The 23,520-nt window shown below is 54.9% G+C and overlaps 2 protein-coding genes across 6 annotated transcripts; one reads left to right on the top strand and one right to left on the bottom strand.

Annotated features, from left to right (window-relative positions):
• Window positions 1-7,763: 7,763 nt before the first annotated feature.
• DERL3 (derlin 3) lies at window positions 7,764-10,813 on the top strand. Of its 4 annotated transcripts, none has more exons than XM_043990896.1 (7): window positions 7,764-7,933; window positions 8,303-8,368; window positions 8,480-8,553; window positions 8,814-8,907; window positions 9,683-9,755; window positions 10,292-10,382; window positions 10,509-10,813. In XM_043990896.1, exons 1-7 carry the CDS (start codon window positions 7,841-7,843, stop codon window positions 10,588-10,590), a joined length of 573 nt encoding a protein of 190 aa, XP_043846831.1. In that variant the 5' UTR covers window positions 7,764-7,840; the 3' UTR covers window positions 10,591-10,813. The 4 variants fall into 4 exon arrangements, with proteins under 4 accessions (XP_043846831.1, XP_043846830.1, XP_043846828.1 ...); XM_043990895.1 differs by having other exon boundaries at window positions 7,765-7,933; window positions 8,306-8,368; window positions 9,560-9,755; XM_043990893.1 differs by having other exon boundaries at window positions 7,767-7,933; window positions 9,560-9,755.
• A 1,650-nt stretch (window positions 10,814-12,463) lies between these two features.
• SMARCB1 (SWI/SNF related, matrix associated, actin dependent regulator of chromatin, subfamily b, member 1) lies at window positions 12,464-23,520 on the bottom strand. 2 transcript variants are annotated; one of them, XM_043997992.1, is made up of 9 exons: window positions 23,317-23,520; window positions 22,166-22,304; window positions 21,304-21,433; window positions 20,606-20,743; window positions 19,836-19,963; window positions 17,232-17,398; window positions 16,724-16,914; window positions 13,174-13,305; window positions 12,464-12,793 (listed from the first exon to the last, which is right to left on the bottom strand). In XM_043997992.1, exons 1-9 carry the CDS (start codon window positions 23,407-23,409, stop codon window positions 12,754-12,756), a joined length of 1,158 nt encoding a protein of 385 aa, XP_043853927.1. In that variant the 5' UTR covers window positions 23,410-23,520; the 3' UTR covers window positions 12,464-12,753. The 2 variants fall into 2 exon arrangements, with proteins under 2 accessions (XP_043853927.1, XP_043853928.1); XM_043997993.1 differs by having other exon boundaries at window positions 22,193-22,304; window positions 23,317-23,519.

The raw sequence follows: 23,520 nt of genomic DNA, 5'->3' as shown, positions 1-23,520 counted from the left end.
TATTCCAAAGACATCCCCAAAAAGAGGAAAAGACCTATTTGTACAAAAATATTTCTAGCAGCTCTTTTTGTGGTAACCAAGAATGGGAAATCAAAGGAATGCCCATCCATTGGGGAATGACTAAATAAACTGTGTTATATGATTGTGATGGAATACTTTTGTGCTATAAGAAATGACAACCAGGATGATTTCAGAAAGTCCTGGAGAACATTGTATGAACTCATGTATAATGAAGTGAGCTGAAACAAGAGAACATCGAGCACAGAGACAGAAGTATTGCTTGACGAAGAAGTGTGAATGGCTTGACTATTTTCAGCAACACAATGATCCAAGACAATCCCAAAGGATTCATGATGAAACACACTATCCACCTCCAGAGAAAGAACTGATATTGATGGAACAGAGACTGAAGCAGGCTGTTTTTCGGATAACTACTATCAGGGTCCCTGCAAAAAGGGAGCCCTAGACTGTGAGTCATAAGGATCAATAACATTTGTCCAGGAGGCAGGGTGGTGCATTGGAAAGAACAGTGGACATGGTCGCTAAGGGAGAAGGGAATGGACAGGAATAAGCATTTATTCGGTAGGTGCCTATTATGTGACAGGCTCAGGGCTTTACAAATATGGCCTCCTTTCATCTTCACAACCACCCTGGGATGTAGGTGCTGTGATTGTCCCCATTTTACAATTGAGGAAACCGAGGCAAACAGGTTAAGCGACTTGCCCAGGAAGTTGAATTTGAACTTGGGTCTTCCTGACTACAGGCTCAGCACTCTGTGTACAGCAATGCCCCCTCGTTTATGGACTGATTCTTTTTTTCACCTGACTAAGGGTGAGCTTGAGATGCTTCTGTTCATTGACTTAATCTAAGGAGAAGTCTTTCCTGGGCTGATCAGACCTCTCTCTTTAAAAGTTGGTTAGGCTTTTAACAAGAATGAAGTAGTAAAGTTTCAGGAGATTGTTCTGGAGTTTATAGTTTAAGTTTACTCATTTAAATTGGGCCAAAGACTTTAGACTAAAGTGCCTTCTTAACGTCAGTTTGTGATATGTAGCCTACAGAAGGAAGTGGGGAGCTGGACATTTTTCTGAGGGATTCAAATAAACATGGGAAAAGTTATATGAATTGATACAAAGTGGAAAAGTCAAAACCAAAAGAACAAAATGTACTCAGTGACTAGACAGATGAAAAGAATTAAAAGGAAATCAAACTCCAAATAATTGGACAATCAATAATAGTCCTAGAGAACAGATAATGGAACATAACTTCCATGTCAGAGAGGTGGGGGACTACCTGGACAGAATGTTAAATACATTGCCAGATATGGTTCCTAGATCCGCTATGTTTGTTTATTTGTTTTTCTTTGTTAGCAGGAGAGGTTCAGACTGGAAGTGGGAGAATGAAAAGGGTATTCCCAGAAGTGACTGAAATGTGAAAATAAAAGGCATAAGTGAAGTTAATTTTTTAAAAGGGGGGGAGGCATGTCATGGAAAAAGATGGAAGATTAGAAGCACTATTACCTCATAAAATAGAAGTGGCCTGCACAGTTGGGGGTCAATCCTACTCCCTTGTAACATCTGTGGGCTGGGCCCCTCAAGCCACTACTAAACTAGTTCCCTTTATACATTCTTTCATCCTGAGTTCCAGGATAATCCAGGGACATGTTTGGGTATTTCCTCATTATTTACTAAATTATAATACTTCTCATTAAATAATAAATTAGCTGAGTCCCTACCCCAGTTTATTAAATATTTAACAAACTAGAAAAGCCTCCTTTCCCACAAAAAGCTGAAGTTCAGAGTTCTTGACAAATCAAACTGTCTAATCTCTCGGGTTTAAATAAATATCAAAGGTACTGGTCGTACCATTTATTTAAAATGTAACCAGTAATATCACAGATCCATAAATCATTATTTACAATGTGATAGCTTCAAGAGTGATCGATTAGGGGGCAGCTAGGTGGCGCAGTGAATAGAGCACCGGCCCTGGAGTCAGGAGTACCTGAGTTCAAATTTGACCTCAGACACTTAATACTTAATAGCTGTGTGACCCCGGGCAAGTCACTTAACCCCAATTGCCTCACTTTAAAAAAAAAAAGAGTGATCAATTAGATTCATTCCTAAACCCTCATGGTAACTAAAGTTGATATCCTCACTCCTGGAAACATAGTCACACTTTTCAGTTCACTCAATGCCAATTCAAATCTAATCTCAATAATTCTCTTCCTAAGTTAAAAGTGAATAATGGGGCAGCTAGGTGGTGCAATGGATAGAGCACCAGCCCTGGATTCAGGAGGACCTGAGTTCAAATCTGGCCTCAGACCCATGACACTTACTAGCTGTGTGACCCCAATTGTCACACACACACACACACACACACAAGTTAATAATACTGGTAACTGACCAGAAGCCAGTATTCGAGGTTTACCAAGGCTTCATGGATGTTATTTTATCCTTGCCACAACCCAGGAAGTGGAGGGGGGTGTGGTTAGAGAGGCAGGAGCTTTAAGATCCATTCTCTTAGAAATGAAGCTTTTCCTCATTTTTTTCTCTGAGTCTTCTCCAACTTTAGCTCTTCAGCCAAGACAAGCATGTCTCTTCAGAAGACTTGTTCTGTGCACACCCTCCTTACAAGGGCTATTAGGCTGGGAACCCCTTAGCAATCGGCTGCTATATTCAAAGATACAGCCTGAGCATCTCTAGTCACTGTGGGAGAGTCTGATGAGAACAGTGTTACAGGAGCAACTGAAGCTTAAACTAGTGTAGCAACCCCCCAGAGCAGCTGCCCGCAATTCACACCGGACCCCAAAAAGATAGCTACAACTTCTGTCCAGGGTTCCAGGGGCATCCCAGAAAGACTGGGGTTCCTAACACTTGCTCACAAGCCCTAACCAGTGGGATCCCCAAAGACAACCAGCCAACCAGAAGTAATCAGCTCTTTAGAAAATATATTTCTTGAGAAGGTATAGCAAGAACTTTAGGTACAAGAAGCAGCTCCTCAAAGTTGGTCTACAGCCAGTTCTGTGTGGCAGCCACATCAGGCTGGGGGGGTCGTGGAGGGCAGCACACTCCCTGAAGCTGTCTTTACTTGATGAGTTTAGTTTGTCCTTTGTGTCTCTCAGCTCCCAACAGAGATGCTGCTACCATCAGCCCCTGCTGCTCAGTGGGAGGTGGAGAAACAGACACACAGGATTAGGTCTAGAAACTCCAGATCTTGGGTCCTTTTGAGGTTCACAAGGTCATAACCTGGTCAACTGGAGAGGGAGGGAGAAGACAGAGAAAGAGGCAAAAAGAGAGAGACAGAAACAGATATGGAGAAGAAGAGAGGCAGAGAGATAGAAACAGACAGGGAGAGAGATGGAGAGAGACAGACAGAGGCAAAGACACAGAAAGACAAAGATCCTCTCCTAACCCCAAGGGCAAACCCCTTTCCCAGCCTTTTGGCCCTTCACCAAGCTCCCAATTAGCCTAGACCCAGAGGCCTCTGGGCCTAATTCTTTTGGCCACTGGGGACTGTGTGCATGCTGGTAATCAGACAGGAAATTTTCCCACAAAATTGAGCTTAACACAACTTTAAAATAGCTTTGTCAATAATCAAACAATGAGAGTTCTCCAAAAAAAATGTCTAAGGGAATTCAGAATCTTAGTTGTTATACATGAAATGTATAATAAAATAAAAATGGACACATTCTCTAAAACTTAATATTACTATAGTCCCCCTTTGTGGAAGGTAAATTGAAAAGACAATTGCTGCGATATTAATTTTAAAAAATAATTTTTATCTTTGTCTCATCACTTTTTGCATCATCTGCCTAATTATTTTCATGCCATTATGAGAAATTAAAGAATCTAATATAATTGGTAACAGATGTCAAGGCCAAATCCAACACTGCATTTATCATGATACCTGAGATAATTATAGGCGTTACCATAAAAGAATAGAGAGATAATGGGATATAAACATTCCTACACTTGACCAATATATATTGCTCATGCAGTATGCCAGGCTTAAAATAGGTGGATCAGATAAAAGTCCATGCCACTGTGAGATTTAAAATTGGATACTAGAGCATTAACCTCCCCTTTTTAACCTTTCCCTTATTTATCTCCCAGACTAGTAAATGGAAGAAGCCTCTGGTCTCTAGTTAAGAGTTTTTATTGTTTGGAAATTACAAGGTGATGTTGATTAGAGAGACAGAAAAGTAGAAATACAAAACAAATAGTCTTAAGTCTAAGCTTAGTCTATATTCCGTATAAAACTCACCAAAAACCCAAGGCCACCTTTCAGGGGGAGAGCTGAGTCAAGCTCGTGCTGTTACGTTGAGCTGGGCCGAGTCCAACCTCCATCAGCATCTGTGTGTGCAGCGCAGCCAGCGGACAAGGAGAGCTGACCAAAGACCTCACTTCCGTTCTCTCCTTGCCTTTTAAGCTCGCACCCCGGAAGAGGAGTGTGTACCGTTTGTCACGGTCTCCTCCCCAAAAGGGTGCTTTTTATTGCTAACTGACTGTTAAAAACTTTTTTACCACACCACCAAATATATTGGAGGAAACTGAGTCAGACTTAATCAGATGCATGGGATTGAGATGTCCATGGCATCAGGTATCTAGGAGGGGGCATAGAAGCCAGGTGTAGAATGAGATGGGTGGGATGAAAACTTTGAATCAGGCTTGGTTTTGAACTCAAGCCTGGGTTCCCCTTCCCCAGCTTTTAGGGAATTAAAGCTTCTAGAGGCTGGGTCGTTGCCTCCAGGCATGCAAAATTAGAGCAACAATTAGTGTTAGAATTTGGAAAAGCTGCAGGAGTCAGAGGTTTCTCTGAAAAGGCATGGTTGGGAGAGGGGGGGATATTTATATTCCCTTGTGTGAGCACCTTGCTCACTCTTCTAACAAAAATAAAAATAGAAAACCCACAAAAACAAAGCATTAACATGATCTTATCCCCCATTTGTCTGTTTTAACAGACTAAAATCAGAAATAGGGTACTTAGGGAGCTGAAAAAATCCATTTGAAAATTTAAAGGGAAAACAGCCAGTACTTAGCAGTACTTCAGATTTAAAGGGACAGGGTAGGGGAAATTTCTTACCCAACCGGAAGATCAGAAGATGGAGGTTTCAGCTTTCCTCTTTGTGGTCAGCCATCTGTAAGGAGCTAAAGTTCTAGCTAGTCTGTCTAAAATATCTAATGAGTGGTTGCCAATAAGTTATAACCTTTAGCAAGAGTTAGACTTTTAAGCATTAATTAAGGAGAATAAGAATTTGGTAAAGAGAGAGAGAAAGGCCTAGATTCAGCTGTCTATTAAAGGGAGAGTGCATTTCTCCCTCCACTCTCCACCAGTCCTGATGAAAAAAAGTGAGAGCGCCAGCCTCACCCCCTCTTCCTCCCACAAGCAACCGTCACTTCCTGACGCCAAAGAAAAGCCACATGTCTTGCCCTCAGGCGCCTTCTCTTTGCGGGGGACTTTTCCTAGAGCAAGTCTCCAACAGGGGGCATCATTCCAATCATCACATCAGCGATCCTCTTTCGCTTACAACCTGATGAGGGAAGACAACACCCAAAAAAGAACTGATGAGGTGGGGGAGGGGGAGCAACAGCACCCATGCAAGTGAGCAAGGGCCTAGCAGGGAAGTTCTAAAAGCCCCAAGTGAAGCCAGAGGGAAGTGAAGAGAGGCTGTCACCCCTGGAGAAGTTCTTGGTCCAGGGGATGGCAGGGGAGGGTGACTGGTGCTGAAGACCAGTGGGCAGAGCCAGGGGCACTGAGGGCAAGTTGCAGGGTCCAGCTTAGGCTACAGGTGATACTGCCTCGGATCCCCTTCCCTTGGGGTCTTCAAGTAGAGAGTGGATGACCTTTTGTGGGATGGGCTGGACTCAAGGCCTGCCTGACCTTGCTAACTTCACTCTCCTTGAGGTCCTTCCTCTTTCTCGATTCTCTTCCTCCTCTCCCTTCAGCATCTTCTCACAGAAGTTGGAAGTAAAATGTGGACCTAGCCATGGTTCCCATTCCTCAGTGTCACCTCCAACCTATGCCACACTCCATGCATCCTTGCACCTTTGCCCCTTCCTCCTTCTAGCCCATCAGACCTACAAATGTACCCTTCCTTGACCCGGCCCAATTCCTGTTGAAGACATCACTGCCCTTCAAGTGACCTCGAGTTTGAAATGAAGTAAGGCTGGGGGTGGCTAGATAGCACAGTGGATAGAGCACTGGCCCTGGATTCAGGAGTACCTGAGTTCAAATCCAGCCTCGGACACTTGACACTAGCTGTGTGACCCTGGGCAAGTCACTTAACCCCCATTGCCCCGCAAAAAAAAAAAAAAAAAGAAAAAAGAAAAAAAAAGAAATTAAGTAAGCCTGACACGTGGCCTGGAGGGGGGGGGGTTCTTCTCCAAAAAAAGGGCTCTGGCTTGCGGACTGAGGCTTCCGTGGGGAGTCCCACAAGGATGTCTGGCTATCTTCTTTGTTACGGGACTCACTGTGCCTCCCGGATGCTCTTTAAAACAAAGCTCAAGGGGGCAGCTAGGTGGCGCAGTGGATAAAGCACCGGCCCTGGATTCAGGAGTACCTGAGTTCAAATCCAGCCTTAGACACTTACTAGCTGTGTGACCCTGGGCAAGTCACTTAACCCCCATTGCCCTGCTAAAATTAAAAAAAATAAATAAAATTAAAAAAAAAATAAAACAAAGCTCAGGTGTGGCTCCTGCTCCTAAGGACGAACAAGATCCTTCTGGAAAGGGGTCTCAGGATACAAAGTATCAAGTATGGGACTATTTGTTTCCTCTGAAGTGCAAACGAACCCCATAAAACCCTGTACTTTCTGGAGAGCTAAAGCCTTGCCTTTGTCTTCTGACCAGTCAACCTTGGCAGGAGATTCCCTAGGCCTTGCAGGCTCCTAAAGGCGCCACCTCCAGAGCCCAGGACTCTGGGGAATGAGGTCACTGCTGGAGACTGAAACAGCTACTCCACAAGTTTGCAATGGTCTGTGCCCTAATAGGAGAGGCCGACGGCTCATGTGCATCTCCAACCCCGAGGAGGAATAGCAAAGTTGGAACAAAGATGCGGGATCGGGGCTCCCAATGGCCACGCAGCCCCCTCGCCTCCGGGGAGGAGGTCTTTCCGATCGCTCCGGGAGCGAGCTTTCCCACCTTTATTAAATGAACCCCTCCTTCTTGAACCCCTCCCTGCTCGTGTTTTCATCCCCACGTGAGTCTCTCCCATTGGCCATCCTGCTCATAACGTCCATCTTCCTAGGGCTCTCAGAGGACTCCAGTTATACGCGACCTACTTTCATTGGTCCGTTCAACTGCCCGTCGCCCTACCACTTTCCGCTCCCTGCTCTCATGGGTTCATTTTTTTTCCAAGAGCCCACCCTTCACCACCTGCTGATTGGCCACCTGATCCTCGATTCAGGCCTTTCCATAGCAAGTTGCGGGATTCACCCAAGCCACTCTATCTACCTTTGATTGGCCCCGGCCTCCCGGATCCCACCCCTTTGGCCTCTCCCACCCTCTGATTGGCTGCCACAATCATTCCTTGCAAAGCAACGCGTTTGGGTGAGATGGCCTTGGATTGGCCAACTAGCGCGTCACGAAAGGGGCGGAGCGTTGTGTGCCTAACTCCTTCAGATTGGCTCCTTTGAGTCTAGGGCAGAATAAGTTTCACGCCCCGCGTGTCCATTGGCTGGCCAGCGCCAGGTGTAAACAGGGCGTGTCCTCTTCTCTTCCGTGGATTGGCTAGCTGGCTGGGGTCCGGGCTGGGGGGTGGGGTGGGGTGTGAAGCTCCCTTAAAGGTACAGGAGGACACAGCATTGACGGCGGCACCGGCCGGGGCAGTGTTGGCGGGGGCAGAGATGGCGCAGCGGGGCCTGGCGGCCGAGTTCTGGCAAGTGCCGGCGGTGACGCGGGCCTACACGGCGGCTTGTGTGCTCACCACCGCGGCCGTGGTGAGGCCCTGCCCCAAGGCTCCCCCACCCTGCGCGACCCCCCGCGTGTCCCCCAACCTGCGGTTCTTAGTATTCCTTCCCTCACCGTCCCGTGCGACTCCCCTTCACCTCCCCCGACACCCCCAAGCCCCGGGTCTTTGTCCCCTCCCCCACAGTCCCGTATGACCCCCCCCCTTCACCTCCCCCAACCCCGGGTTCTCCTTGTCCTCTCCTCCAGGGTCCCTAGTATGACCTACGTCCCCCAGGGGACCCCGAGTTCAGGTCCCCTCCCCTCCAGGCCCAGGGGTGCCCGATAAAGTTCCTGTCTGCCCCCCCCCCGCCCCCCATCACTGGCCCATCCCCAGTGAGGTCTTTGTCGTGTCCCCGCAGCAGCTGGAGCTCATCACCCCCTTCCAACTCTACTTCAACCCCGACCTCATCTTCAGGAAGTTCCAGGTGAATGGCCGGGGCTAAGGCCGAGGTCAAGGTCAGGGGAGGGGGTCAGAGAAGGGGGCCCCCTCCCCCTCGGCCGCCCCCCAGCCTGCGCTCCTCCTCCTCCCCCGGCAGGTGTGGAGGCTCGTCACCAACTTCCTCTTCTTCGGGCCCCTGGGATTCAGCTTTTTCTTCAACATGCTTTTCCTGTATCCTTTTGGGGCCCCCAGGCTCGGGACAGAGCCAAGGGGCCTGGGTGCACGGGCAGCAAAACCGGGTGGTGCAGAGGGGGGCTGGGCCCCTCCAGCCTCAGTTCCTCCTGCGCACCTAGCCCTGGGCTAGGCCAAGTCCAAAGGGTGGCCCCTGCCTCCCAGCTAGGAGATCCTGGCTGAGCTGGGGGGAAGTGGGGGGAATCCGTTCCAGCCCTGCCAAGACTGTCCCGTTGGCATGTTTCCGATAGCGCCCCTAGGTACAGGTACTGCCGCATGCTGGAAGAGGGGTCTTTCCGGGGACGGACAGCAGATTTTGTCTTCATGTTTCTCTTCGGGGGAGTCCTCATGACTGTATCCTTCCTGTCCTGCTCCTCCAGCTGGGTGCCAGGGCTTCGATGGCATGACTGCCCAGCCAAGGGAGCCTGTGGCAGGTCCCACAGGGCCCTGCTCAGACCCTTCTCTAGACTAGAGGTTGTTACAGCTGAGCCAACTAGAGCATCTCAGAGGGCAGCAATCTCCCCTTCCCAGAGTAATAATAATCAGAGCAGGAGAGGTTCAGCAGAAGAAGGGGTGATGGAGTGACAGTCCCTTAAAGGTACCTCCCAGAGACAGAATGGAATTAGGGGTCAGTTGAGTGGTCCATCTAGCTGAAATATGGTGCTCACAGGGCTGCCAAGGTCAGCATCCCACCCTGGAGGGTCTTTTATGCCAGGTAAGAGAAAGTCCATTGCAGTGACAATGTCTAGCATGAGGCAGGCCAGGGGAAAAGGTGTACAGCACTTTATAAATATCATCCTGTTAGTACGGTCCCCATTTTAGAGTTAGGGAAACTGAGGCAGACAGCACTGCCCAGCTAGGACATATCTGAGACTGAATTTGATCTCAGGCCCATCATTCTGTGCTTGTAGCACAATGGGAAGATCCCAGAGCCTCAATTTCCTCACTTGTGGAATGGGGAGGTGGGCTTTCACCCCATCCCCCTCCTTGACTCAGGAGCTCCCAGCTCTTTGGCCTCCTGGCCAGCCTCTTCTTCCTGGGCCAGGCCTTCACCATCATGCTAGTGTACGTGTGGAGCCGGCGCAACCCCTATCTCCGCATGAATTTCTTTGGCCTCCTTAACTTCCAGGCACCCTTCTTACCATGGGTGCTCATGGCCTTCTCTCTGCTCCTAGGCAACTCCATCTTGGTAGACCTGCTGGGTGAGCAAGCTTGAGGGCTGAGGGGTGGGGGCCTCCTGCCCTGGAGGGACCCCTCTGCTGACTGCTGGGGCCAGCAATGTGAGAGTCCCAAGGTTCGAGAACCAGGTCCTTTTCCCTGAATGAAGGTCCAATGCAACCCTCCTCCAACTGGGGCCTAGCTTCTTAAACTGTAGGTCACCACCCCACATGTTATTTGGCACCAAAAAAGGTTATGCATACCTATTTTATATACCTATATACCTGGGGTTGTGTAAAAATTTCTCAGCTGAAAAGGGATCACTAGTGGGGAAAAAAAGTTTAAGCCCTGGTCTAGGGGATAAGCAGCCCCCAGTCCTGGAGCAGGGAGAAAGGGTCTCTTAGGGACCACAAACCCTGAGTGTTTGACTTTGCCCAGACCCAGCATCCATTCTCAGGCAAGTGCCTGCAGCAGGCCCCTCCCCACTACCCCTCTAGGTCTCCACCTGTCTTGAGCCTTCTCTGTGGGTCCCCTCCATTGCCCAGATCACTTAATGAGCCTGCTCTCTTCCCTGGCTCAGGGATTGCTGTGGGTCATATCTATTACTTCCTTGAAGATGTCTTCCCCAACCAGCCTGGGGGCAAGAAGTTACTGCTCACCCCCAGCTTCCTGTAAGTTACAGGGGCACTTGGGCAAACGTATCCATCCCATGGGCCGGGGCCACAATTTGCCCTTAAGTCCCAGCCTGTGGTGCCCTCCCCAAACCAGATATCTCTTCTTATCCCCTGGTCATGCAGGAAACTAATCTTTGATGCCCCTGAAGAAGACCCAAATTACAGACCTCTCCCTGAGGAGCAGCTGGGCATGGACCGCCAGTAGTGACCATCTCATTCTTTCAGCCTGGACAAAGTGGGCCTACAGCTCCAGCCAAGAGGCCTGCCCCTCCTCCCCTTTCTATCGCACCCCGAATCGGGGACCCTGAGGGCTGTGGCTCAGCATATGCTCTCTGGAAGCCCACAAGTGTGGCCCTGGTCCCTCCTCCCCACTGCGGGATATGAGCGATGGGACAGGGCCAAAGGATGAATAAAGACGCTGCAGTCTCCACGCACGTCTTGGCCTCCTGGTGCCTTGTCACACGAGGCTGGGGACTGATCCCACCAGCTCTTCTCATGGGGTGGGGGGGGGGGCCCAAGGGAGTCTCAGGAGCTTCTCCCAGGAAAAGCAACCGGACATTTCGATCTTTGGGGCAATTCTTTGCCCTATTTGGTGCCATCAGGGATGCGGCCATCCCCTCTCACACAGAGCTGGCCTCAGTGAATCTAAATGGGGAGGAGCCAGGCCCTTTGGGAAGGAAGCTGGAGGGGGGGAGCTCCCTGAACAGGTGGACAAATCTGGGGCTGGCCCACCCACTGGAGGCAGCAGTAGGGGATGGGAGGAGCAAGGAGGCAGGGAGTGCCTTGGTTTCTTTGGCTGTCACCTTCGATGCTTAACCAAGTCTGCTGCCAAGATAGCACGGGGAGCGCCCCCTTCATTCCCCGGATTTTCATCATCCTTTCTGGGAGCCCCCACCCTTGCTGCCCCTCCCTAGCCTTTCTGGCCTCCATCCCAGTCTTGGGAGCAGGATCAAATCAACCTGGTCATGGTCCTTGGACGGGCTGTGCCAACCTGCTCAAGGCCTATCACCATCCCAGCAATGCAGCTCAGCTTTTAGGAGAACATGCCCCTGGAAGGCAGGGACTTCCCTGGCTGTTGTACTTGCATCCCAGCAGTGCCTGACGTACAGGAAGCAAGGGGTGGTCTGAGGGAACCTCCCCCACAGGTGGGTGTGGTGCCAGGCCCGCCCACCCCACTGACAGGAACAGGCTCTGGCCAAGGCCCCCCAGCTCCACAACCACAGCTGCCCCTCTCTTCTCTGGCTCCTGGCCACAGATCTTCCCTTTCTTTGAAGTCCGTGGGCCTAAGTGCCTCCTCTGCCACAGGCTGGGGGCTGACCTGTTACTGCCACCCTGGTGGTACCAAGCACAGGATCCAAAGGCAGGCCCTCTAGCCCTCATCTAGTCTGATGGCCAGGAATGCAGGGGGATGGAGAGGACGATCCAGGCCTAGTCCGGCCAGCAAGTCTCTCCGAGGAGCCCCCTGGCCACAACCCCGGCTGATTCCCAAGCACTCCCTTGTTAGTTGGCAGAGCAGGCTGTGGGTGGGGCCCGGAGAGGTGGGTCAGCAGGGAAGTCCAGATTTCTGGATAAGCCCCTCCCAGCTCCAGGGTTCTGAGAAAGCCATGGACATGAAGTGGACATGAAGCTGCTCGGAGGCAGGCCTCCTCCATGCCAGGAAGACCCGAATTCAAATCCTGTCTCAGACACTCGCTGTAGTCTCCTCAACTATAAAATGGGCACCATTCCAGCCCCTTCCTCAGTGGATCTGCAAAGCACTGAGCCCAGGGCCTGGCACATGGTCAGCACTGCTTCATTCCCTTCCCATGTCCCCTCTCACCAGATCAGACACCCACGCTCACCCTGGACCTGAGAGCCTTAGGAGGAGGATGGGATGAGCGCCCCCGCTTCACCAATCATATAATCAAGAGGCAGGAAGGGGTCACACACACACACACACACACACACACACACACACACACACACACACACACACACACACACACACACACACACACACACACACACACACACACACACACACACACCCCGGGGGGCCCTGCCAAGGGCTGTGTCCACAGAGTCCCAGCCTTAGCCAATCAAGGGAACACCCACATTCTCTTTATTTAAAAAAATCTTCCTAGCTGTGCTGTGGGCACCTCTGCACACAAAACCAACCCTCCCAGACCCGGAGCGCCTTTCGGAACCTCCCCCAACCCTGGGCCAGGGCCAGGGCCACCATCAGACTGGGCAAGGCAGTGAAAGGGGAGACCCGGCAAAGGGCAGCCACCCCTTCCCCTAGCCTGGGGTGCCCACCCGGCCTCTTGGGCCCAACGAGAAAAGGACAGAGGGCCCCGCTTCCCAAGACTTCACCGAGAGGGGCCAGTGGCTACCAGGCTGGGGCGGTGTTGGCCAAACGTCTCATCCGCCTGTGGAGCAGAAGAGAGACAGTTAATGAGGGGAGAGGGTCAAGAACGTGGCCCTCACTGGGCACCTGGCTCAGGCCCACCTTCCTGACTCCTGTCCAAACAGCCCCAACCACTGGAGGGGTGAGGGCAGAGATGTCCCTGTGCCACACTGAACCACACCCCTGCCTCTAGCATCACCCGGCATGGGGCCGCAAGTGTGCCCTGAAGTCAGGGAGGTCCCTGGGGAGGGCTGGGCCAAGCTCAGAGCCTGACCACCATGGGCAGGAAGCCCGGGCTAGCTGGGGCAGCCTGGGGATCAGGGCAGACTTGCACTCAGAGCCGACCACTCGGGCAAGGAGACCCTAAGAGGGCTGCTATGAGGAGCACAAGACATGGGGCACCTGGTGTTTCTGTCCTGGTCCCTGATCTTCTTCTCCATTTCGGCATCCGTCAGGGTCTCCAGCAGGGGGCACCACTGGTCAGCATCGCCCGTGTTGCGAATCGCAATCTCCACTGTGGGCAAAGGGTTCTCACTGAGGGAAGGGACAGACACACATGTTGGGAGGGAGACCTGTGGGCCCTGCCCCACCTCCGTGCCCCCAGGAAGAGCTGCTGTGGGCTCTGCTACGGGTCTGTCTTTAAAAGACTGCGGCGGGCATCCATGAGGCAGCAGGGGCAGCGCGAGTCCTGCCCAGTGCAACCCCAGCTCACAGAGGTCTGAGGCGCCCTCTCCAAGCTCACCACCACACCCTGTCATCCCTAACCCCATGCCTGGGACGTTGTCTGTACACGACCTCCAAGACCCTGGGCAGGCCCACCTCAGGGATCCAAGCCATCCTCAGACCCCGCCCCGCCCCATTCCCACCCAGACCTTGTATCCCTAAGGGTGGGGGCTAATCCTCCCTGACCTGAGCCCCCACCAGCTTAGCCACCAGCTCACATGCCACTGAGGAATCAACAAGAAAGCAGAGATGAGACCCGTGGAAATTGGGAAGGGGGAGCATCAAGGAGGAAGAGCATCCCACACACAGGGATGGCGTGTGCAAAGGCATCAAGAGGGCGAGCCCAGGGAAGGGGGAGCCCAGGGGAGGGCGCCCGGGAGCTCAGTCCCACCTTCCTTCCCAGAGTCAACAGGAGCCACTGACACTTCATCAACAGAGGGAATGCCCGGCCAGACTCGGGCCCCAGGAATTGCAATTCAGCGAGAAAGGAGACACTGCACTCTGGGAGGCCTATGGGGGAGCCTAGGCTGAAGGAGATGGAACTGGGGCAGCGGGAGGGAGCAGGGAGAGCGGCCAAGCCACAGTGACCATGGGCGGGGAGAAGAAAAGGATGGGACCTGGGAGACAAGCTTTGGTTTGGGGCCGCGCAGAGTCCAAAGTGCCCATGGGGTAATGTACCCAGGTGCACATGACCAGAGCTCAGGAGGGAGATGAGGCCTGGAGTGCCAAGACCCCGGTTCAGGTTCCACTACTGACCCAACGGGGGAAACCGCTTAACCTCTGTATCCCAAGCAGCTTTGATACGGCCTGCCCGGGGGGAGCTCCCCAAGCAGACGGGCCAATGAACTAGAGGCCACCGGGCTCCCTTCATCTCGCCTGTGGTTCTGTGACGTGCATCCGTGAAGGGAATTTCTGCACTAGGAATTCCCTTTACAGATGAAAGAGTAGATCGAGACCCCAAGAGAATGCCCTCAATCACACTTCTCCTGAGGGAAATCCTAGCCCATGCTTTCAATCCCAAGGCAACCACAACCCAGTTCTGTAAAGCTGACTCAGAGGTGGCACAGTAGGCTGTTCTGGGCCTAGAGTCCTGAGTTCAAATCTGACCTCAGGTGCTAGCCAAGTGATCCTGAGCAAGTCACTTCACCGGTTCGCCTCAGTTTCCTCAACTGCAAAATGGGAACAATAATAGACCCTAGCTTTCAGTATTGTTGTGAAGCCTGAGCACTTAGTCCAATGCCTGTCTGTGCACGGGTCCTGCCCCACTGCCAGATGGGAAGCTCTAGGCAGGCAGGGATTACAGACACTTTAAGCTTGGCATCTCTCCCTGATCCCACCCAGCCCTGTGCTTGGCACAGACACGGGTCTGACCTGAAGCAAAATCCCTGACCCCCGACTCTACCCACATGTGCGCATGCCCTGCCAAGGGCCCAGCAGAATCGTCCTGGGGAGGGGAGCTAGAGTCTCTGCTTCTCAACCAGAGGACGCATACAGCTGTGCCCTCCTTCACCCCCAGCCCCACCTGGTGATGATACTCTCAGGACGGAGAGGCCTGGTCCCAATTGTGCTGGTTAAGCCTGCCCGACCCTGTCAGCTTCAGACAACAAAGAGTCTTCCACCACCATGCCATCCCACCCCAAGCCCTGATGATTAAGAAGTGTACGACTGACTGTTAGGACTTGCTGACACAGGGCTCTGCCCATATCAACGGACTGTTGATGCGGGTCTGGGGTTTTGGGAACTGACTGACCCCAGGCCCAAACCACATGAATCATGCCCAGAGAGGAAAAGAGGGGGCCAAGCTGTCCTCTCTGGGAAAAAGAACACTGCTGGTTCTAAACCGAAACCAGCTGGAGGCCAGATGCCCTGACTTGTGCTCCCCGGGCCCTTACAAGATCCCACTTAAATGTGTGTTTTCAAATAGTAACAGATCAAACCAGCAAGCCTGCTGTTCCCAGAGCCCGCCACCAAGCCAACATCTGCATAGAGCCCAGGGCCTGGCTGCGGTCTCAAGCAGGGCCTGGAGAATGGGAAGCAAGCCCAAAGTCAGGGCCCTGCGGCGCCCCCGCGGCGCCCCCCCCAACACCCGGCCCCTGCAGGAAGTGCTCTGGGGCAGAGCCCACGCCACTGGGGGCCCTGCTTCTTGGCCTCAGACCTCCCTGCTTGTTTCACCACCCAACCATGTGCTCTAGTTCCACAGCTCCCCAGTGTCCAGCTGGGCCCCGAGAAGATCCTGGAGCCTGTGGGGCTGCTCCTCCTTGAAGCCTGCCACGGTCAGCCCTAGGTTCAGCTCAAGGCCAGAGGCCACACCTGCTTTTCCTCCTGACCCAGCTGGGATGCTCTGGGACAGTGAAGAAAGCTCCTGGCTCTCCGGCCAAGGGCAGGCCCCAGGAAGATGATACTGCCCAGAGGCCCATTCAAGCTGGGAGCGGGGGATGAGGCAAGGGAGGCTGGGCCAAGCAAGAGAGAGCAGCCCGCTCTGGGCCTCAGGGCCCCATCTGGGAGCCCAAGAGGCTTCCCCAGGGCCAAGCCCCTGCTCCCCTCAGAAAGACCCCCAGAGAGGGCTCAGACCCGCCTCTCATCAGGAACGTATGACATGCACCAGCAGCCTCAGTGTCTGGCTGCCTAAAGGGAGGGAACCTGCCTGTCTGATGCCCCCAGAGACAACTGCAATTCTTCCCATCAATCCATGGGAGCCTCATGTCAGGCTGTCGAGATCATAGGCAGATGGTCAGGGTCACTGTGGGGCCAGGGCGGGCAGGACACCACTGCCAACCAGCAGGGGACTCGAGCTTCCTGGCCACTGGGCTCCAGGGGATGAAAGGCCCTGCCAACAGGCTCCCTTCTATGTCTCCGAGAGGTCACGCTGGCCAAGGGTACCTGGCCCCGGCCCCAGCCCAAGGCACTGCCTGGCTAGTGCACGGGCCCAACCCAGAGCAGGCGGGTGACAGGCCCTGAGTGAGGAGGACATCACTGCCCAAGGCCAAGATGAGCTTGGCTACTCAAAGCATCATGGGTCTGGGGCCACCTGACCAGTCAGCAAGCAGTGCCCCTTGTGGTAGCATGAAAGGTCACCAGTGCAAGCTGCTGCACCAGACACAAGCTCTCTGACCCTTCCCTGCCATCCCCTATACACACGCACGCACGCACGTGTGCACACAGGGAGGGGGCCCTACCACAATGGCCAGAGAGCCAAAGCTCAGTTGTGCCTCTGGCCCACAGCCCCTACCTGAAAGCATAAGTCTTCTGATGCCAGCTCAGCTGGCCCCGAATGCTGTATGCGATGGTGGTGACGAATTCCCCGCCAAGGCCGAGCTCCGAGCACAGTTTCAGAGCAAACTTCTCTGGTGAGTTCTCCTTCTCGGACATGTCCCACTCAAACTGGTCCACCAGAGAGATGTTTCCCACGTGGATATTCAGCTAGACACCAAGAGCCAAGAGAGGAGGGGGAAGGACATCAAAGAAGACCCACCCCGAGGCAGGCCCGTAGGACCAGATCAGGATTCAAACCCACCCCCTACCTCAAAGGGTCTTCCTACCCCTTCCTAAATCTGGGATAGCCCCCTCTCTAACTCAAAGGGTCTTCCTACCCCTCCCTGTCCCCCAAGACCTGAGCCTGGGTCCACAGCAGACCGGGGTACCCCCCCACCTCAAAGGGTCTTCCTTCCCCTCCCGCCCCCCCCCCCCCCCCGAGTCCTGAGCCTAGATCTGCAGCAGGCCAGGGTGGCCGCCTCTACCTTGATGATGACTCGCTGGTCTGACTGGTCTTCCAGGAGGCTGTCGGTTGGATAGGACTCGATCTGCTGCCGGATGGCCGAAGCAATGGCAGGCACGAAGGTCAGGGGGTTCAGATCTAAGTCGTCACACAGAATTTCTGAGAACATTTCTGGGGTCATCAGTTTCTCTGAGATCAGGAGCAAGAGGCAGCCAGTGAGTGTCAAGGCAGGACAAGAAAACAGTGCCCCCCCAGCCCCCGACTCCTCGTCCAGCTCTCCTCTACCTGCTGCCCCCTCCCCAGTCACGCGTACTACGTTGTCACAGATGCCCCCCGCCCCAGCAGGGGGACAGGACCCAGGCCCAAAGAGCCCAGAACCTCAGAGCCAGAGACAGCCTTGGAGATGGAAACACCAATTCCTTCAAAGGTATCCACGCTGTCCTCCAGGCTCCTGCCGCTGGGCACCCAGCAGCCCTCGGCTAGTATACCACAGCGGAAACCAGGAGCCTACCTCTCGCTAGGGGCAACGGCTGGATGGACCCCATGCGAGGACCCACGACACTGACTCAGTCTATCCCTTAATGGACAATCAACACACTGTCCTTTAGGTCGGGCCTGGTCAGAGTGGGCATTCCCGGGCCTTGCCCTGGGCACCCTCTTCTCTCTCCTCCCCCAGGTCACCTCTACGCGGCTGGCTCCTAGTTCTGCCCTAGAGGACAAAGTGGAACAAGCATGGCCCGCCTCTCCAAGCCCCACACAGTCAGCTCCTTTCTCCTGCCTTTCCTGCCCTCGGACACTCTGCAGCCGCTTCACCGGGGCCCTACTGCGTGCTGGACACACAGAGCCATCCCTGCACCCTCTGCTGCAGATCACTGGACTGACCACAGGGGCTGCTGACTCACTCAGACCTCCAGATCTTTTTCACATAAAGAGGTCAGGGATGGGCAAAAGCAAGCAGATGGGAAGATAGCTCGGCTGAAACCAGCAGCACTGGGACAGGACAGGTGGGGCATCGGTGGGCATCGGTGGGCATCGGCAGGCAGCGCCAAAGCGGGTAAGCAGTGGGGGAGAGGCGTGCAGGTGAGAGCTCCCCTTAGACCACACGGACTTCCTGATGGCAGCAGGAGGCCTCCCCGGAGGTGGTAACCTTCAGAGGAAGTGGCACAGATGCCACCCCAAAGTCCTGAGGGCCCCTGCCTGAGCTGGCAGCCTGACGCTGTCTCAGGCTGCATTCCTAGCCCCACGAAGACAAAGGCTGACCTGGCACGTCTCCCTCCTCCTCCCAACCCCTCACAGGGGTGTTCAGAACCCCCATCTCGGGCCAGGCCGGGGGATCAAAGCTGGCTTTCTACCCTGTGGCCACACTGGGGTGAAGCCGGGGCAGAGTGGGGCTCAAGACCCGGCTCTTTGTTCCACTGGTCGACGCAGAGGGTCGCTGCAGCCTAAAGCCCTCCCCCACATCATTGGTTCATTCACTAACCATGGCCCTGGGTCAGAGGACTCCCAAGTGAGGACCCCCAAGGAGGCTCGAGGTGCCACTACTCTGACCCCATCCTAAGGCAAGCACCTTAACCAATGCTCGTCGGCTGGGCCGCCCTCCCCCAAATGTCCCAGCGATGGAGAGATCAACGGATGGATGATGGCGGGCCTGGTGGACACACGGACAGACAGTTGGAGAGATAGACAGACGGATAATGTATGGACAGATGGAAAGATAGATGACGAACAGACATTAGATAGACAGATGGATGATGGACGGAGGGACTGATAAATGGACAGATGTCCAGATGGGGGGCGCACGGTGCTGGTTCACTATGTCCTCCCTTTCCTAGGGCCAGGGTTTGCTCTACAACGGGCTGTCACTTTCCCGTAACTTCCAGGGAAGGTGCACCGCCCCCCGCAAGGGGCAGCACTCTGGAAATGCCAACGTGCCAAGCCTCGGCAACACATCTGTCCTCTGAGTACCTCCCTCCTCAGGCAGACACTCGCATCCCCCTAAGGTCAGTCTCCAGGGTTTGCTGCCCAAGACTGCCTGGCCTCTCGCAGGCAGTGCTGCTGCTTGACATGGGCATCCCCAGTTGTCTCCCATCTCCGCCGGCCATGCTCCCAGCAGGCCTCCCTGTGGGACAGCCTTCCCCTCCTCCAGGCCACTGGCTCCCTGAGCAGAGCTGCGGCTTGTTCTCCCCAAGGGCTCATGCTGCCCTCGGCAGGCCACCTGGCTTTGCTGGGCCATCTGCCCTGCTGAGGCTCCCCCGGAGCAGCCCGCTCAGCCTCAGACGGCCCATCTGAGGAAGGACTGCAGCCAGGCTGGGGATATGTCTGAACCTCAGGCCACAAGCAGGATAAGCTTGGAGGAGAAAGGGGAAGACTGGGGAGACACGGTTAGAAAATGCCGAGGCTGAGGCCCCGGGGACAGATGCCCCGAGCTGTGCAGCAGGGGCAGAGTCTGTGCCTCTCGTCCAAACGCTACCCAATGCCCCGACAGCCAGCTAGTTCCCTTTCTCCAGCGTACACGCTTCAAAGTGTGGTTCTGAGCAGGGCCCCTGGGCTTGCGGCCCGAGGGCCCAGAATCCAAGTAAGACCTGTACACACAGCCCTGGACATCCTTCCCCCCACCCTCCCATACCATTCATGTTCCACGTGAAAGCATCCCTCAGTTTCTGCCCATCGATCTCCATGTCCAGCCTGATGGGGACCAGAACCTCGGGCTGGGATGCGTTTTCGTGAATCACCGCAGGGTCATGGTCGTCAAAGCTGCAGAGAAGGAGGGGTTCAGCAGCAGGGCTACCCAACTACCCAAGGACCCCAGTCAGTCACATCCTGGGGAAGACCAGACACCCCCAGCACAGCTGCGGGGCCCCCAGCTGGTCACATGGACTCTCCAGGGCAGGAACCCAGACAGGCTCATCATAGCCAAGGCCAACCCTCAGCTTCCCCAGGTGCACAACGGGCATAGTAACAGGTCTGTTGTGGAGACCACGTAAGATAAAATGTGAAGGGGGCAGTGAGGTGGAGCCTCGGATAGAGCGCCGGCCCCAGAGTCAGGAGGACCTGAGTCCAGATTCAGCCTCAGACACTTGACACCTACTGGCTGTGGGACCCTAGGCAAGTCACTTAACCCTCATTGCCGCCCCCCCAAAAAAGATAAAATATGAAGTGTTTGAGTTGAAGCCCTGAGTTCAAATTCAGCGTCAGACACTCACTCTCTGTGTAACTCTGTCTGCCTCCGTTTTCTCATCTACACAATGGGAATCATAATAGCAACTACTTCCCAGGTTTATCACGGAGGCCAAAGGGGAAGGATCAAGTGCTTTAGTGGCCTTCAGGTGCTAGAAAAACCCAAGCCGTCACCGTCACCACGCCCACCGGCTGCTGCTGCCCTGACCAAAGGCTCACCAGAGGGGAAACGTCCTCTTCTTATCTCTGCCCATGCGATTCCTATTGATGGTGGTGGAACAGGGCACGGCGTCCAGATGGTGGGAGCTGTTGGGTAATGTAGGGACCCACTGGTTGTTCCTCTTTGCCTTCTGTTCCCTGGAGGAAAAGGGAGAAGAAGAGGGGGAGATAAAGTGGAGGAGGGAGAGGAGGGGAGAAGGGGAAGAGGAAGAAGGGGACAAGCCGGCGTCTTGAGGCATGCCCTCGTCCCATCCTCCACTGGACGGCCATGCAGCCCAGAGGCAGGCCCCACGCTGGAGGGGGCAGCCAGGCATGCCAACAACAGAATGACCATGGACACAGCAGCCCTTCGGTCAGGAGATAGAGAACTCCCTCTGATCACGTCCCCAATGTCACTGGGAGGCCGCTGCCTTCCCTCCCAGTCAATCACATGAAGATGCCCAAAGAGAGGCAGAGTCAGAAGATCTGGCCGTCTGGTGACCATCCTGGCACCTCCCTGCCCACAGAGAGGCAGCCCGTGGTGGGGGCTCCAGCCCAGGTCTCTGGCCTGCCCGTTCCCCCTAGGCCTAGGACCCTCTCCTCCCCAGGAGTGGGAGGACTGCTTGCCCATCCAGGGGACCTGACACTCCTCATTCCTGCTGCTGCTGTGGCTCCGGGCAGCCCTCCTCCCCCACTGCCCCGTGGGCCGACCCCGTTACCTGAGGTAGGTGGGAGGCTCTGTGCTGATGGACACGGCTTTGTACTTCTCATCATTCCCATCAAGTATCTCCTCGACTTCAGAGGCTTTTAACAGGGTCACGCTGGTGGCCAGGGTGGTGTAACCATGATCTAAACCCAAAAAGACACGGCTGCCGTCATGCAGGACGCCACGGCTGGAGGGCTGAGAGGGTGCGTCTGGACGGGCATGCACGCTGGAGGCGGGACCCCAAGGCAGCAACTGACTCGCTAATGCTCCTCCTGGTAACGGCTGGTCCAAAGGAACCTGCCGCCCGCCCCGGGGAAGAGGAGGCCACATGGAGGCCACAAGAGCCTCCCGGGATGGGGATGGTGGGAGTGAGCCTGCTGTGGTCAGAAGGGAGCCAACCAAAGACCCTGGACTCCCCAAGTAGAGGACCCGCCACCCCCACAGGATGCCCCTGAGGCAGGCCTGCAAAGCACCCCAGACACAAGCTCAGACACAGACACGGTCTCAGGACAGATGGACGAGGCCATGAAGCAACAAGGATGCCCCGCCCCCCAAGCACAGGCATGCCATGCTGCCAACATGCGCCCGAGCCCGGCGTGATTGGCGACTCGAGCCTCCCCAAGCACGCCGTGGGCTGCATCCAGTCACCGAGTACGCCGACATGCCCACAGCCACACAGGATAGCCTCTGAGCTCTCCTAAAACGCTTTAAGGGCCAAGGCGTCCTCACAGCCCCAGTGCCCGCCCACCCGCCTGCGCCACCTGCCCCTGGCCCCCCACCTAGGCCCCCATGGAGACGCCCCGGGCCCTAAAGCGCTTTATCATCTCTCTCGAGGCAGTTTGGAAACAGGCTTACAAACCCTTGTGAAGACGCACCCTTAGCGCTAGGTTTGGATTTTTTACCATGTGAGGATGCCACAATTTTCTTCCTCTCTTCCACGGTGGCAAGACGCCTCCACAGGGAGGGGTATCTCTTGTACAGAGACCCCCGGAACATGCGCAAGTAGTTCCCCACCTGCCGGGAGGAGACGGAGATGAAGCCGAGGATAGAGATGGAGACGGAGACAGGGACGGAGAGACAGAGACAGAGATGGAGAGAGAGACAGAGGAGATGGAGACAGGGATGGAGAGACAGAGATAGAGAGAGAGACAGAGACAGAGGAGATGGAGATAGGGATGGAGAGACAGAGATGGAGACAGAGACAGAGAAGATGGAGACAGGGATAGAGAGACAGAGATGGAGACAGAGACAGAGGAGATGGAGACAGGGATGGAGAGACAGAGATGGAGACAGAGACAGAGGAGGTGGAGACGGGTGAAGAGACAGAGACAGAGATAGAGACAGAGATGGAGACAGAGACAGAGATGAAGACAGAGACAGGGATGGAGAGACAGAGACAGAGGAGATGGAGACAGGGATGGAGAGATAGAGACAGAGGAGATGGAGACAGGGATGGAGAGACAGGGACAGAGATGGAGACAGAGACAGAGGAGATGGAGACAGGGGCGAAGAGACAGAGACAGAGATAGAGACAGAGATGGAGAGGAGAGACAGAGGAGATGGAGACAGGGATGGAGAGACAGAGATAGAGACAGAGACAGAGGAGATGGAGACAGGGATGGAGAGATAGAGACAGAGACAGGAGATGGAGACAGGGATGGAGATGGAGGGGGGGGTGGCCAGAGTGACAAGGAGGGAGGGGTCGCTCCAACTTGGGGGGGGGCCCTCGGGGGTCCAGGGAAGGCAGAACTGGCCCAGCCCCCACTCCCTGTCCCCCCCCCACACCGGTTATGGGAGGGAGGGGGCGCGGCTTGAGAGCCCCCCAAGGCCACTAGCACTAATTAGGCGCCCACTGTATTCAGGGCCCAGGGGCGGCTTCCCGGCCCCCTCCTCCTCCCTAGGGTCCCCCCAGACCATCGAGCTCCTCTCCACCACCACTCCCGCCTCGGAGGCGACCCGGTGGGCCTCGCCACCTCCTTCCTCCCCGCCGCCGGCAGCCCACTGGGACCCCGGTGCTCGTCGTCACCTCGGACCCGATCATGTAGAACTCGCCATCCTCCTCCAGCTGGAACTTCACCGGCTTCTGGCCGAACGTCTTGCTCAGAGCCATCATCATCATCGCGCCGGGCCCGGCCCCCACGGACCCAGGCCGCCCGCTCGCTCCCTCGCCGCCTCGGCCGCCGCCCACACTCGCCAGGCCGCGCAGCTCACTGCGCAAGCGCGCGCGGGG

This window comes from Dromiciops gliroides, chromosome 3 (assembly GCF_019393635.1).
Source record: "Dromiciops gliroides isolate mDroGli1 chromosome 3, mDroGli1.pri, whole genome shotgun sequence".
NCBI classification, from domain to species: Eukaryota; Metazoa; Chordata; class Mammalia; order Microbiotheria; family Microbiotheriidae; genus Dromiciops; species Dromiciops gliroides.
Note: the sequence above shows the minus strand (reverse complement) of the source record. Positions and strands in the feature narration are given on the sequence as shown.